Source organism: Podarcis melisellensis (genome assembly GCF_964234715.1).
Source record: "Podarcis melisellensis genome assembly, chromosome: Z".
Taxonomy (NCBI): Eukaryota; Metazoa; Chordata; class Lepidosauria; order Squamata; family Lacertidae; genus Podarcis; species Podarcis melisellensis.
This window is the reverse complement of record NC_138547.1, coordinates 47,408,078-47,424,800: the sequence shown is the minus strand read 5'-3', so window position 1 is coordinate 47,424,800 and position 16,723 is coordinate 47,408,078. Positions and strand designations below refer to the sequence as shown.

General features: G+C 45.8%; 1 protein-coding gene across 4 annotated transcripts in view; it reads right to left on the bottom strand.

Annotated features, from left to right (window-relative positions):
• PLS3 (plastin 3) overlaps positions 1 to 16,723 on the bottom strand; it is a 69,019-nt gene that overhangs the window by 8,544 nt on the left and 43,752 nt on the right. For all 4 annotated transcript variants that reach the window (XM_081896958.1, XM_081896959.1, XM_081896961.1 and 1 more), the window contains 8 exons: positions 13,462 to 13,550; positions 12,107 to 12,270; positions 10,412 to 10,541; positions 8,242 to 8,374; positions 4,208 to 4,289; positions 2,753 to 2,918; positions 1,540 to 1,682; positions 443 to 538 (listed from right to left, as the gene is read on the bottom strand). In XM_081896958.1, coding sequence (XP_081753084.1) covers positions 443 to 538; positions 1,540 to 1,682; positions 2,753 to 2,918; positions 4,208 to 4,289; positions 8,242 to 8,374; positions 10,412 to 10,541; positions 12,107 to 12,270; positions 13,462 to 13,534 — 987 coding nt within the window. In that variant the 5' untranslated portion in view covers positions 13,535 to 13,550. The remainder of the gene's footprint in view (positions 1 to 442; positions 539 to 1,539; positions 1,683 to 2,752; positions 2,919 to 4,207; positions 4,290 to 8,241; positions 8,375 to 10,411; positions 10,542 to 12,106; positions 12,271 to 13,461; positions 13,551 to 16,723) is intronic.

The following is a 16,723-nucleotide window of genomic DNA, read 5'->3' as shown; positions in this document are numbered from 1 at the left end:
AGACCGATTGCCCAATCCCACATGTTCAGGGCTCGCCCTCTTCACCACCCACCACCAACAAAACAAGCTGGGGTGGGGGAGGTCCACAGCTCAGTGTTAGGACACTTGCCTTGCATGAAGGTTCAGTCCCCAGCATCTCCAAGTAGTGCTGCAAAGCCTAAAACTCTGGAGACTGCAAGTCAGTGTAGGCAATAGTGAGCCAGATGGACCAACAGTCTGAATCAGTAGAAGGCAGCTTTGTATGGTAGGGGAAGGGCTATAAAGCAACTGCTATGCATGGAGAAGACCTGGGTTCTACATGGGGCTGCCCATGCAAAATTCAGTGGGAAGGTGCCACTTTCTTTCAACAGCATCTGGTGTTTTAAATTAACCAAAAGCCAGGCAACTATAATGTCCCAATGCTAAAGAGATTTGTAGCAGCCCAAGAATGGGGATGACTTACACTGAAGCCAGACATGTTGATGTCAATTTGCGGCTCCCCTTCCTTCTGTCCCTTGGGTGCAATTTGGTTGAGGAGATGGTAGTATGCTCTGGAGTCCTGCAGCAGACCAAAAACGAGGAAGAAGAGAGTCAACCATTGGTTTGCCTACTGCAAGGCAGAAGACACATACAAGACCGGGCACCATTAAATTAGTTAAAACACTGAGGAGGTACACATTGCTTTGATACCTTAACAGAGTTACTGAAGTCAGTGAGCTTGCAAAAATAAAAGCAGGGGGAGGGGGAGAGAAAGGAAGGCAAGAGAGCGAAAGAAGGACAGCAGAAATCCAGGAAGCATGAGAGAAAGAGAGAAGAGAAGTAAGGTGGTTAGATGGGAACCAGTGGAAAATAGTTTCAATTCCAAAAACCAGGGAATATTCCCCAGTAGATAATCCAGCTTTTTGGGAGGGGGGTGTCTCCCACTCCCAAAGCTACAGCAAGATCTGTAGGAATAATTCATTATCCTCACCCGCAGTAATATTTATATACCACTTAATGTGCAAAATCCTCAAGTGGCTTACATAAAGCACAGTAAGGTGGTTTTTAAAAATAAAAATAAATAAAACCAAAATTACAAAGAAATACATTGGTAAAAGCAGAGAAGCTACTGATTTAATATTATGTTGAATATCAATAAATGCATCTGTTGAGTCTGGGAATGCCTGCTTCAATAGATGGGTCTTTAGGCAATGTTTAAATCTTGCCAATGTTTCTGCCTCATGAACAGCACACAGAAGGCCGTTTGGCCATTGGCCATGTTGGTTAGGGAAGGCGAGAGCCCCATAAAAGCTAGAGCGTCACAGGTATGCTCCTCCCTAGTTGAAAAGTTAACATGATTTCAAGGGCCCTCAGACCAGGCAGCCTCGGCAAAACCCCTCAACCCGGAAGAGATGGGTGTGAAATTCTCCCCCACTGTTTGCGTTCTCTGTACAAAGCGAGAACTATGCCTGTAGCCAGATGTTTAAGGTGGGATCATTGCAAGGCAGTCAGAACATCAGTTGTAGCCCATTTCTTTATTGCTTAGACAAGGCACCCCACTGTCTCCAGCCCCACAGATACCTTGATCTCTGAGCTGAAGTTGTTGATCTTGTGCCACCCAGCATTTTCCAGGTGGAAGTTGGCCCACCTCAAGAGCAGCTCCTCTGGAGACAACTTCATCAGGTCTTCCAAAGTCTCCCCATCTCGGAGCAAGGCAGCCAAGGCTGAAACAAAAGGACGGGGTCATGGATGTTGGAGAGCACCATTGGGAGAGGCTAGGTTTGCATTTCGTTCCTCCCAAATGAAGCTATTTAAGAGGGGCATAATCACATTTGGTTAAGGGAGGAAGTAAGTTGTCTTAATACTGAATGAGGCCCTTGATCCATCTAGCTCAGTACTGCCTACACTGACTGGCAGAGGCTCTCCAGAGTTTCAAGCAGGGAGATGCTTGAATGGAGATGCCATTGGAGATGGAATCTGAGATCTGCTGCATGCAAATCAGGTGCTCTGCCACTGAGCTATGGCCCTTCTCTGGCACTCTTGAGCTATGCTTTCTGTCCCCAACTACAGAATCCAGAGTTCTCCACCTGGATATGTGATAGACTGAATCTGGGACTTTCTGCAGGAAACACAGCTTTGACCCTCCACTTATCATAGGGAACTGCCTTATATAGAATCTGTCTATATTAGCTCAGTCTCCCTCAAGAGGTTGTGGACTTTCCTTCTTGGAGATTGTTAAGCGGAGGTTGAATGGCCATCAGCCATGGATGCTTTAGTGGTGATCCTTGTGTTGCAGGGAGTTGGACTAGAGGACCCTTGGAGTCCCTACCAATTCTACAATGCTATGATTCTGTGAACTACAACTTCCATCAGCCTCAACAAGCACAGCCCAGGATGGTGAGAGCTGTCCTTCAGCGACATCTAGAGGGTGAAAGGGTCTCCACACCTAGTCTACACTGGCTGCCAGAGGACCTCCAGGGTTTCAAGCAGGAGAATTTCTCAGTCCCACCTGGGAAGTTTTGGGGACTGCACCTGGATAGCTTAAAACATCTTAGGGATACCCTAACTGTGGCAAAAACCCCAGTGTTCTAACCATGGCATCCTACTGGCTTGCTCACTCCCACAAATAGGGGCCAGCCTCTTTCCAAAACAGCAGCAGCAGTGATGACAACGAAATGCAAAACACTGGCCTGCTCAAAGGAAAATAAGAGGGTGGCTGGGTCCAGCAGTGACTTTTGCTGGGTAGTTCTTAGTCCATCATCCGGATGGGAAGAGAGTGCAGCCTTTGGCTTACCTTCATTTCTGCTGAGTTCTATGTCTGCAAACAAGCCAATCTTGATGATCTGCCACAGAAGCCCTAGAACCAGATGTGGCTTCCCTTCCCTCAAATCTTCTGCTCCAATGTTGACCACATGACACCCAATGGCAGAGGCCGAGTTCAAGGCCAAGTTCAGGTTTTCCTGAAGACAGAAGAGGCTCAAGTCAGAAGGGATCCCTTTCATACCGTTATCCCTTGCCTAGAGCTGTCCCCTCCATGGGTGGTCAGGTGCACTGTATCTAAATTAGTCAAGAGACCCCTGACCATTAGGTCCAGTCACGAATGACTCTGGGGCTGTGGCACTCATCTCGCTTTATTGGCTGAGGGAGCCGGCGTACAGCTTCCGGGTCATGTGGCCAGCAGGACTGAGCCGCTTCTGGCGAACCACAGTGCCACCTGCATCCCTTGTAGCTAAATTACTGAAGCCCAAAATTGCTGGCTGTTCCTTTACCCACTGCCTTTCCCCACAAAGGGGTTATTTGTGCAGTGGTTCAAATGAAAATGCTAGACCATTGTTGTTGTTGTTTTTAAAAATCCTGTCTGGTTGATCTTGAACCCTATGCTAGCAAACTGCAGGAGCACAGGAAGCTGCCTGATACAGAGTCAAGCCATTGGGTCCATTTAGCTCAGTGTTGTCTACACTGACTGGCAGAAGCTCTCTGAGGAGTCTTTCTGAGTTTTACCTTGAAGACGCTAGGGACCAAACCTGGGTAACTTCTGTGTGCAAAACAGATGTTCCAGCACTGAGCTATATAGTGTTCCTTAACATTTAATGTTGTTTCATTGAAAGCAACATTAAATACTACAGTTAAAGCTTTTTTCTGCCTGTTGAATTAGGCTTTGGGGCCCTGATAGGGGAAAAACAGAAACAAATCCAACAGGTGTTGGGGTTTTTTTGGGGGGTAGGGCTCAAAGCAAAAATTGCTCCCCAAACGCTGTTGCTACAATGCATTTCCATTTAATAAGCTTCGAACCCAGTGGTGGTTTTTTCATCTGTTCTTTAACCTATATTAATATTTACAGGCAGCTACTTCGAACCTAGCAGTTTGAAAGCACGTCAAAGTGCAAGTAGATAAATAGGTACCGCTCTGGCGGGAAGGTAAACGGCGTTTCTGTGCGCTGCTCTGCTTTGCCAGAAGCGGATCAGTCATGCTGGCCACATGACCCGGAAGCTGTACGCCGGCTCCCTCAGCCAATAAAGAGAGATGAACTCCGCAACCCCAGAGTCATCCGTGACTGGACTTAATGGTCAGGGATCCCTTTACCTTCTTACTTTTTGATATAAAGCAAAAGCACAGAAGAAGAGGCCCCTTCAATAACTAAAAGCAAAAAACCCTCATCCCCCTTGGGTCAATGAACAACTCCAGCATTATTTTAACCCACTGGGGAAGTGAGGGGGGGGAGGAAGCCAGTTGGAGGAGGATTCCCTACCTGAATTATGAATGGTGTTAGCTTTTTCTTGTTGATCGCTCTTTCATCAATTGTGTCAGGAACAGAAAGGTTGATCATTTTACTGGTGGAAAAAAGCAGGGGAGAACAAGATTCAAACTGAGATTAGTCAGGGTCTATGCACTCATGCGAGAGGAGGGGGGGAATTCAGTGAAAGGGTGCAGGGCATGATTAAACGGCGTTTGCAGAATAACTCCTCTAAATAATATTAGTGCTATATTACTGCAATGTTGCTCAAAGAAGCAAGGAATTTTAAAAAACGAATTCTTCATTAATATATGTGAACTTATAGGCAGCTGTTTTTCTGCCCAAAGCAGATCAGTGAAGAGGTTTAATTTTCTTAAAAAAAAGTTTTCCCCTCCTGTGATCTAAATTATTTTTAGCAAAGCTACCCTTAAAAGCAGGGGTGCAGAGACTTTTTTGTTCCATGTCCTGGATTCTTACCAGGACTGGCCTTGCAAACCAAACTGGGAAGGTGGGTGGGGCCGCAGCAGCAGCAGCCACACATCCTTATGATGCCACATGACTGACAGGTGGCTTGTCAAAATCGCTTGTATGAGGCCTGTGAACTGAATGAGAGAGAAGCCTGGAATTTAAAATGCTGGCTTCTTTCTTGTGCTTCCCATTGATGGCTGCAGGTAGAGGCTGGACAGAGGGGAATACAGTATTAGAATTAGTATCAGTATTTATATCCTGCCTTTCTCCTAAGTTGGAATTCAAGGCAGCTTCCAACAATTGTTAAACGACTTTATAAATACTAAGTTATAAAACAAACTAAACCAAAAAAATTTTTTTTAAAAAAAACCTCAACAGGGTGAATTCAGAACCAGCGATTAAAATGCAGTTTGCCCTGACAGCATCCCAGAGATCAGAATAGTCTGCGCTTCCATTTCAAAAGGTCTGTTTGAATAGGAAGGTCATATAGGCTGCCAGAGGAAGACTACCAAGGAGGGAGCCAGGCTGGCCTATCTTGGGAGGGAATTCCACAATATGGCAGAGACCACACAAATGGCTCTCTCACATCACCACCAGCGGGACTGTTTAAGCAAACAGTCTGTGAGCACCTAGAAAGGAATGCTGTGATCACCAATAGTCAGCATGGATTTCTGAAAAATAAGTCATGTCAGACTAACCTGATCTCGCTTTTTGACAGAATTATAACCCTGGTACATGAAGGGAATGCAGTGGATGTAGCCTACCTTGATTTCAGCAAGGCATTTGACAAGGTGCCCCATGATATTCTTGTAAAGAAGCTGGTAAAATGCGGACTTGACTATGCTACCACTCAGTGGATTTGTAACTGGCTGACTGACCAAACCCAAAGGGTGCTCATCAATGATTCCTTCTTCATCCTGGAGAAGAGTGACTAGTGGGGTGCCACAGGGTTCTGTCTTGGGCCCGGTCTTATTCAACATCTTTATCAACGACTTGGATGATGGACTCAAGAGCATCCTGATCAAATTTGCAGATGACACCAAACTGGGAGGGGTGGCTAACACCCCAGAGGACAGGATCACACTTCAAAACGACCTTGACAGATTAGAGAACTGGGCCAAAACAAACAAGATGAATTTTAACAGGGAGAAATGTAAAGTATTGCACTTGGGCAAAAAAAATGAGAGGCACAAATACAAGATGGGTGACACCTGGCTTGAGAGCAGTACATGTGAAAAGGATCTAGGAGTCTTGGTTGACCACAAACTTGACATGAGCCAACAGTGTGACGCGGCAACTAAAAAAGCCAATGCAATTCTGGGCTGCATCAATAGGAGTATGGCATCTAGATCAAGGGAAGTAATAGCGCCACTGTATTCTGCTCTGGTCAGACCTCACCTGGAGTACTGTGTCCAGTTCTGGGCACCACAGTTCAAGAAGGACACTGACAAACTGGAACGTGTCCAGAGGAGGGCAACCAAAATGGTCAAAGGCCTGGAAACGATGCCTTATGAGGAACGGCTAAGGGAGCTGGGCATGTTTAGCCTGGAGAAGAGGAGGTTAAGGGGTAATATGATAGCCATGTTCAAATATATAAAAGGATGTCACATAGAGGAGGGAGAAGGGTTGTTTTCTGCTGCTCCAGAGAAGCGGACACGGAGCAATGGATCCAAACTACAAGAAAGAAGATTCCACCTAAACATTAGGAAGAACTTCCTGACAGTAAGAGCTGTTCGGCAGTGGAATTTGCTGCCAAGGAGTGTGGTGGAGTCTCCTTCTTTGGAGGTCTTTAAGCAGAGGCTTGACAACCATATGTCAGGAGTGCTCTGATGGTGTTTCCTGCTTGGCAGGGGGTTGGATTCAATGGCCCTTGTGGTCTCTTCCAACTCTATGATTCTATGATTCTATAAGATGTGGGAGACCCTATTCAGACATGAAGTTCCCTGGGTGACCTTAGGCCAGTCCCTGCCTCTCAGCCTAACCTACCTCACAGGGCTGTTGTGTAGATGAAAAGAAGAGCAGGGAGAACTAGGTACGCCACTTGGGCTCTTTGGAGGAAAGGAAAGGTACAAATGTAATGAAGAAATAATGAATAAACTGCTACTCTGAAGTTGATGGGATGAAGAAAGGGTGATCAACAAAGGATCTTGGCATCCACGTAGGTTCGTATACGAAGAAAGGATCTTTCGGGTGGACAGGACCAAAGCCATATACTTAAGGCTTAAATCATGTACTTTTAATCCGGGAATAAGGAAAGTGTTAAGGAAACTGGAAAAAAAACCATGGGGTTTGCTCTCCATGAGTTGGCAGAAATGTTATTTTGCCCATGTGCAGCTGAGGCATCTTGTGACTGTCATGTCTCTGTTGCTGGGCCACCTATCACTAGGCACAGGGCAGAAAAGGGCTCAAGCTGCGGTGCTGGGGAGTGCAGGAGAATCTATGGGAAATGTGGAGATTATTGGAACAAGCCTGTGAAAATGTGGAAGACGTTCTAAAGGGTTCGTCTGACAGACGACGAGCAACATGCAAGACCTCTAGACTCAGAACTTCAGGACTCTGAGAACTCTGGAAGTTGCAGAACTTTGTTAGCAACTAGATTTTGCATTTGCCTTGTGGACTCTGCAAGGAATTGGCAAGCAAAGAACCCCTTCTGGGCTCAGAAAGAGAAAATTTACTGTAGCAGCTTTAAATAGTATGTGCATATTTTGTGCATGTGTTTGTGTAGGCCAAGTAAAAGCAATCTCTGCTACACAGTTTTTTTCTTCCTGTGGTGAGCTTAGCCACTTGGCTGAACTTCTATAGCACATACAAAATACCCAACAGGACAACCTAAACCATACACTGTGAACTTTAGACAGGACGGAAGAGCTAACATACAGAGTTACAAGAGCTGGTTTCAACATTGCCACTGGTGCTCTATGCTAAGTCAATAGGGAGCAGTCAGTGCTGCAGGTGTAGATGAGGGAGACTCAGATTCAAATCCCCAATTAGCTGTGTCAATCAGTCTTTCTCAGGCTAACCTCCTTTTTTAAAGAATAAAATCATGTGTGCTTTAGTATGTGAGAGTCCACACTTCCACTGGAAAACTGACCTCTCCTTGACCTCTCTGAACACTGACCTCTCCTTGAGCTTTTCCATCCCAGCTGGTAACTAAGAACTTGTACCCGAGTTTCCTTATTTCCATCACCCTCCAAATTCACTTTCCTTTTGTGCCATTAAATTATACAGACTGATTTTTTGGTTCATTTTGCTATTTAAAGTTGCAATTGATAAGCTGCTCTGGGGGAGTTTTTTGACCCAAGAGTGGGATAAAAAAATCATTTAAACGAATGGTTAATAATATGTACATCACCCTGAGCGCTCTGAAAACTTAATGGAATAAAGAGTAAAAATAAAATAAAATTATTGGAGGTAAGTGTGGTATCAAATGAACCCATGTGAAGTGTGACAATCTAAAACATCAACAGGAAAGCTAATATAGAAATGTCACTTAACTGAAGATTACAATTTTCCCCTTTCTGCACCTTTCTAACTGCATCCATAACTCCAGAGAGCAAAAACCCTCCAAAGAAAAAACTCACCACAGCACAATCCCATCTGCAACAGCTTTGAAGAGATCGTCTGTATTTGGGTTCATTGGAATGACATGCTTGCAGTCCGGGTCATTTTCCAAAGCCTTGTTTATCCAGTTCACAAAGGCATATTTTTCTTCCTCTGAAGAAGAAGGAGACTGTCAAGTTCATTGTATGTTTAGGGCTCACACAGGTGGCAAGCAAAACAAGAGGACTCAGAGCCTCATCAGGCACCAGAAAACCCTGGGACAGGCTCCCCCCACCCACATCTAATCACTTTAGATACTGCAGAAGGTGGGGGCTGACCCATAGGAAGTTCATGGCTTTGGTGTTTGAGTGATCCACAATGAAACACCAAACAACACCTGGGGCTCAAGCAATTAACTATAGGCCTCCCACAAATCTGCACAACTTTTAACTGTGTCACATACGCAGAGACCATCTGAACTGTTCAGATAAAACTCCTCCCCAATGCACCCTATCTTTGATAAAGAATTATTCACAAAGCAGCTTCCAAGACCCACTAAGGCCATGGAGATAAATTCAAAACAGTAACGCTTAATTGCACATTGACTTGGAATACAATTAAATTGATTCATTTAATTAATTCCACGAAACTGAACTTTGATCCAGTGGCATCTGGGGTCAAATCCCCCATAGTACACCTCCAGGTGATCTTACTGCCCACCAGGGAGTGCTACCAATCACTTTGGGAACCATGACTGCAAATTGAATTCTTGAGTTTTGATCTGTTCCACCGTCTGTTTATTTATTTAGCCTTCACGTTTCTACCACAGATCACTGATGGGATGGCTCTCTCTTTCATCCTCACAAAAACACAGGGAGGCAAGCTGGGTTAGGCCGAGAGAGCATGACTGGGTGAAGAAGGCCCAGTGAGATCCCTGGCTCCACAAGGCCTCCTTCCACAAGGCAAAGCTGGGGAACCTGGTGGCCTCCAGGTGTTGTTGGACTCCAACTCCCATCCGTCCCAGCCAGCATGGCCAAGGGTCAGAAGAATAGGAGCTACAGGGCACCACATTGGTTATACAGTGGTGCCTCGCTAGACGAAAAGAATTCGTTCCGTGATTCTCTTCGTCTAGCGGTTTTTTCGTCTTGCGAAGCAAGCCCATTGACAGCTTAGCAGATTAGCGCTACAGCTGTCAAGCGGCTTCTAGCGGTTTTTTCATCTTGCGAAGCAAGCCCATTGACAGCTTAGCAGAGTAGCGCTACAGCTGTCAAGCGGCTTCCAGCGATCAGCTGTTAAGTGGCTTATCAGCGGAACAGCTGATAAGCGGCTTAGCGGCTTAAGAAAAGGGCGGAAAAAGTGAAAAAAAACCGCGGGGGGACGCAAGATTTTTTCGTCTTGCGAAGCAACCCCATAGGGGAATTCGTTTTGCGAAGCGCCTCCAAAACGGAAAACCCTTTCGTCTAGCGGGTTTTCCATCTTGCGAGGCATTCGTCTTGCGGGGCACCACTGTACCCCACACAGCTGAATGTTGGAAAATTCAGGACAGACAAAAGGAAGTCCTTCACACAGCACCTTGTTAAACTATGGAACTCCCTCCCACAGGAGGCAGTGATGGCCACCAATCTAGATAGCTTTAAAAGAGGACCACTCACCATGACAGCAATGATCTGCCTCCACAGTAGGTGGCAATAGCACCCCTAAGTATCTGTTGCCGGGCAATTGTTTAATTGTTGCACTTAGATCCTAGTTTCTTCCCCCCAAGGAGCTTAGGGTGGGATCCATGGTTCTTCCCCTCCTTATTTAATCGCCACAACCACCCTGCGAGGTAGGTTAGGCTGAGAGGCAGGGCCTGGCCCCCAGGGTCACCCAGTGAGCTGCATGGCTGAGTGGGGATTTGAACCCTGGTCTCCAATGTACTAGTCCCAACATGCTAACCGCTACACCACACTGCTATGGTGTGTGACTCCATGCATCATTTCAGCCACAGCACATGGGTCCCAGGATGCAGCTGGAGCTAGGGATTTGCATCACCGGCATGGAGGGAATTGAGGTGGTGCCTGAAAATAACTGATGGGGTCTTCCTAGGAGTGCTGTCTCTGCACCCAATTTACACCCCAAGGGCACAAAAAAGAGGCAGAGAAAATAAACCTCAGTAGCATAGGATGCAGGAATGTATTTCAACTTAGTCCAAAAGATTATTTCAGGGGCTACCTGAGTAGGAGTGCTGGGTGCCTTCGCTGGAGAGCTCAGATGTCCCACCGATAGCGCAAATGCCTTCTTTTCTGTTGATGGCTTTTCTGAAAGTCTTGGCGATGTCACTGCTTTTCACCTCTTGGAAGATCTGCGCAAATAAAAACACGTGCAGTCAGTGATAGGCCTGGCTCTTAGCGACATATTAAGCCTGTACCTGAGCTGCACTATGTCAGACCTGAAGCTTGGAGGCTGATTGTGGTTGTACGCTTTGCCAAACCCAACCTCAATAATAAGGAGTTTCAGCTGGTAGGAAATGGGGACCCAGGTCTATGTGGAGCAGAATGCTCAGCATGAAGGAGCACCCAATCCTGGAAAACCCTTAATGGACATTTCAAACGCTGCAACCACAACCTGGGTTTGCCACCTCAGTGAGAACCAGCTCACAAGACAAACCTTTTTGCCGTGCCTTTTCTGTTCAGGATTCCAGCTACATTGGTACCTCTGGATATGAATGGGATCCATTCCGGAGCCCTTTTCACATCATGAAGTAAACGTAAGACACGACTGCGTGTCTACAGGTTGTGTTTCGCCACTTCCGCACATGCGCGTGATGTCACTTTGAGCGTCTGCACATGAGCGAGCGGCAAAACCCAGAAGTAACGTGCTCTGTCCCTTCTGGGTTGCCATGGAGCGCAACCCAAAGCTACTTCAACCTAAGGTATGACTGTACTCCATTCTAGCGCACATGGCACATGGTTTATGATACCCCATCCATCAAACAAACAAACAAACAAACAAACAGTGAGCATTTCATGACCACTGAACAAAGTCTGCATTGGGCTGTTTTTTTGAGTCTCCCCACCCCCCACCCACAAGGGTCCCACCCCTAAATATTTCATGGTACTTCTACAAACTTTGGAGCTTCCACAAAGTAGTGCAGTTGGTAGAGAATAAGACTCTTAATCTGGGGTCAAGTCCCACAACAGGCAAAATATTCCTACATTGCAGGGGATAGACTAGATGACCCACACGGCCCCTTCCAACAATAATTCTATGATTCTATACAACTTGCTGATAGTACTCTCTTATGCCTGGCTGGTCCTGTCTTGCCACTTGGGGAACTGAGATCAGGATTGGAGAACCAGCAGCCCTCCAGATGTTGTTAGATTCTAGCTCCCATCAGCCAGGGCCAGCACAGAAAAACATCAGGGTTGGGAACAGTAATTCAGCAACATGTGGTGGGCTGCAAATTCACCCCTCCTGAAAGATAGGATGACACAAGTCTCCTGCGCTTGTTGGTGCAGCTCCAAAGCACAGCAGGTAAGTATCTCACATGCTATTAGATCAGAATCACCTAGAACACCTAAAGGAGTCAAAGGGCTAGAGGAAGTCTGGGGAGATTTTTGCCTTGGGATAGCAGAGCCCCCAGCTGCCAAAATACCACACCACAAACTGCTTTTGAGATTCCCTCAAGTTTTCCCAAGTGGTATTGGGGGTGGATGGCATTGTTGTTTGGGAAAGAGAAGCCCAGAGGTTTCAAGGCCTTTAAGAAGTGGAATAAAATTTCAGATCAGTCCATTCAGCTCTGCTGTGTGTGGCACAATGCCCCCTCACCATCACAGATGGCTGCCTTGCAACAGAAGCAGGCACTGAGGTTCTAGGACTGGAAGAGACACGGGGGACTAGAAGCAGGGAGTTTTTTTAGATACTTACATAAACAAACTCTTCAAAGCTGATCTTCCCATCTTTGTTCTTGTCCCCGTCTATCATCAGTTTCTGGATGATCTCCCTCACTTTGTATCCAGGAAGGGGAAGGTTGGCTTCTTTGAAGAGTTCGTGCAACTCATAATCACAGATGAATCCATTGCTGTTGAGATCTTTAATGCAAAAGAAAAAACACACAAGGCGTGTGAGAAAAAAATTGTGGAGTTTTATTGTTTGATATTAGGTTGTTCTAAGCTGCTTCTAAGTCACAAAATATAGATTTGTTCATTCATTTGCTTGCTTGCTTGCTTACTTACTGAATTTGTATTCTGCCCTTGCTCTCAAATGAGCCCACAACACCCACATTTATTTAATTAGGTATTTATTTTAAAAGCATTCTTAAACAGTTAAAACATTCTAAAAACAGTTATCATCCAGTGATCTTGGGGTTGCCAGGAACTGTATTCCTTAGCCATCAAATGCCTGGGTAAACAGGAAAGTTTTCAAATGACTCCTGGGAGTTCATAATGATGGAGACAGGGGCACCCCACTAAGGAGTGCATCCCATACAATGGGGAAAGCAGGTGTACATACTCATATATAAGCATGCGTTTGTAGCCTGTGCTTCACCATGTGGTCCCAGGGTGAGGCTACATACGGCTCAACGCAGAAAGGAAACCAAGTAAGACATAAGCACTATGAAACCGAATAAACGGCAAACAGAAACCAAAGCAACATTGCAATGGGAGGGACAGACTGACCTTATCTTCCATCTTCCCAAAAGGTGCTTCTTGACCTGACTTCCAAAGCACATCCCATAGTGAGGACACAATTTGCAGCTTGGGGAGTGCCGCAGAGAAGCCCCTCTCATGCCCCCACCCCCCTGAATCTCACAAGGGCGGCATTAAAGCAGTAGCAAAGGCTTCCATTGCAGACCAAACCAGGTCTACTTGGAAGGAAACACTGCTTCTGCTGTGTTGGGTTACTGTTACAGGACGATGCTGGATCACAACCTCATATGCTTTTAATTCTGTTGGGAGCCACCCAGATCGGGGGGGAGGGGTTTAAATTATTATTATTATTATTATTATTATTAAATACATTTTCAATAAATATAGCCATCTTTTTATGATCATTTAAATAGAACTGGTTCCTTTCAGTTCAGACTTTTGGCTCTGTTCTGTATATTATCTGGCTGCTCGGCTAAGATCACCCACTAGGGGGCAGCACGAACAAACCTGGCACACAGAGACACCACGCTGGAGAGAATTTGGGATCCAGTTTGCTGCGCCCAGAGCAGAGGCACCCACTCCTGACACCTGGATGCATAATTCATGGTGCTGTAAGCCATAATAGACACTCACCGACTTTGGCAAAGGCCTCCCTGAGTTCCTCTAGCTCATCTTTGGATATCTGTGTAGTGCTGGCCATTTTCATGCATTAAAACAAGCACCTGCAGGGGAAAGGGAGAGGGGAGGTGGAAGAGAAGCAGGAACACTGAATAAAATCAGGAGCACCAGTCTAGTTTTGAAATCCCTCCTTTCCCAACAGACTGCAACAGAAAATGGGCTGCTGTGTCTGCTACTCCTCCAGTGGGATTTCTCCAGGCATGAGAGAGCAGTGTGCTAGCTAAACCATTAATGCTATCAATATCTAACCATCCCCGTTTACTTTTGAGAACAGGGCACACCGTGGCTGCCTGTTAAACCGAAGAATTCGCTCCCGCCAGAAGAAGCGCCGAAGGCCATCAACTTGGATGGCTCTAAAAGACTTATAGACAAATTCTCCTGCTCTGGAAGGCAGGACTCGAACCAATGGCTTCAAGTTACAAGAAAGGACATTCCAGGAAGAACTTTCCGACAGTAAGAGCTGTTAGACCATGGAAGAGACTCCCTCGGAGGGTGGTGGCCTCTCCTTCCTTGGAGGTTTTTAAGCAGAGGTTGGATGGCAACTTGTCATGGATGCTTTAGCTGAGATTCCGGCACTGCAGGGAGCTTGGGCTAGAACTCTACAGTTCTGTGACTCTATAATTCTATTAATATTTCAACAAGGTTAGTAAGAGAGAAAGTGTAAATCAAACACAATTATACAGAAGAAGAAAGTGGATATTATAGAGAACATGGAGGGGTGGAAAAATAAAAAGGCAAGATTATTATAGCTATTCCAATAAAGGACACTGGAGATATTGCTTCTGTTCCCAATAATTAAATTTTACTCAACAAAGTGTTTAGATTTATGGTCTCCTTATTACAAAATAAAAGGGTTTCTCAATGAACACGCTGTCCTGTTATCTGCCTTAATTAAACTCTGCCATGTTTTCTGTCTACAACCCCTGCCCACAACTTGGCATTCTCCAGACATTTTGGACTACAAATCCCACCATCCTGAAACATCTGGAGGGCAACAGGTTGGGGTGTATATATCCCATCCCAGATTCTTATTATCCAAGTCAATCAACAAGCAGACCTGAAATCTCCTAATTTGGCTTGGAGAAGATCTCACAAGCTCACGGGTTTTGCAAAGGAACGATGCTGTACCCTGTATAGTATCAAGGAGGAAGCTCTTTAGGTGCCTCCAAGCCTCAGTGTATTGCATTAATACTGCCAGCCAGGATGCTTCCATGTGTGATTTATTCGCAGTCTGGTTTGGGGGAGAGTGTTTCCTCAAGGCTCACATAGAACCAAAGTTTTGGCTTATTATCACTGACTGCCTGCTAGGTAGCTTCTTTACTCTTAACTGGTTTAGGTGTCATGGCTTCTGGTCACCCAGGACAGAAATGTTTAAAACAAAACTTGCAAATCAATGGTTCTCAAACTTTTTTACGCCACCACATCCTTGGTTCCATAAACTCCTCCCCAAGTGCTCACTGCCCTATCTTATAAAAAGCATTATTCAAAACAGTGTTTTCCACAACCAACTAAGGCCGTGATAATAACACAGTAAAATTCCAAGTGATGGAAATTAACTGTGCAGTGCTCCAATTCAAACTATTGGTTATCACTGCTCCATTGTGCACACTGGTATGTGTCCCTTTGCTTTCCACTGTGGAATTCTGGGACACTCAATGAAGCTGAATGTTGGAAGATTCAGGACCCACAAAAGAAAGTCCTTCTTCACACAGCACATAGTTAAACTGGAACTCACTCCAGGGTGCGGCATAATTAAAATGTCATGACCAGCCAATGGCAATGAAGCAACATCCAGTATTTGCCCTCAGGAACAAGCAAAACCTTTGGGGGAGATTTTGTGGTGCATGGTCAGGTTTGTAAGAGAAGTCCCATGCATGGACCATTTTATATTCTCTTGCATGAATATAATCCTTAAATTGCAAGAATATAGGAAGGCAAGATAAATCCTGGGGTTATAATTCTTTGATTATGGTGCAGAACAAGTTATACACAGTGTGCATATTCTTGGAAATGTAACAAATAAGTAAATTGGGGTGGGGAACCCTCTTCAGCTGAAGGGCTGCATTTCCTTTGGGGCAACTTCCCAAAGGTCACAGGACAATGGTGGGAGGGGCTAGAGGAAAAAATTGGCAGATTTTACCTGTGCACAGGAGGGTACTTTCTACACAGGCAGGTGAGCAAGAGGCATGATCAGAGTTCAAGGCCATATTTCCAACCAGGCGAAAGCATTCAAGGAGAGTACACAGCAAAGGGCAATGAAGGGCTGTGGCCTGGGGAAGAATCCCAAGGGCCAAAGAGAGGGTCACATTTGTGCCCTGGCCCTGAGGCTCCCCACTCCTGAATTTAATAATAATAATAAAGGATTGTGTGTTTTCAGGTGAATATGGGCTGCCTGGTACCACTCAGAAAAGAGCGTGCTGTGAAATGAATCAAAGCAGAGTGTTTTGTTGTGTGGCCAAAGGTGGCCACCTGCCAAGATCCTTTGTTTGAACTGGCACCAATGAACATTCCCCCTGCCTCTGTTTGCAAAGCGTCTCAATAGGCCCCACTTGCTGTTCCAAGCTAGAGGCTTCAGCATGTGCTTCCAGGTGATGGAGATGTCTGGAGGCCCTGTTTGTCTGGGGTTGCAAACATTTGCTGAGGTTTGGTGCTTTGTTGTTGTTTTTTTATTCTGTGTGCTTAAGAATCCATTTTCACAAGGGTTGTGGGGGAGAAGGCAGAAAACAAGAAAAGGTTAAATAAACATGGCACGCTCAGTGCCCCTTTCCAGCCCCAATAATTATATATGCCATGTCCTGTGTCACACATGGCACCAGGTGCAGCAGAGGTAAAACCCTGTCTGAGCCCCAAGGAGGTTGCCTGCCACCGCCAATCTACTGATGAGCGATGCCTTCAAAACCCCAAGAAAAACACTCTGTGAGCTTGAAAGCAGCTTCTGAAGACCCAAAATACTGGCTAATTGTGGGATCTGGAGAAGCAGCATCTTGAGCAGCGCTGGGCTACTGGCAGGTGGGTGGCTCCAACCACCTGCCAGACTTGGCCCACAAGTGGTGGAGGGTGGAAATGTCCTGGTCCACTGGTCAGGTGCAGCTTCCTGACCTCTGATATTTGGGGTGACCTTTCTTTACTTCAGGGACGCAGGTGGCGTTGTGGGTTCAACCAGAGAGTCTAGGGCATGCCAATCAGAAGGTCAGTGGTTCGAATCCCCGTGACGGGG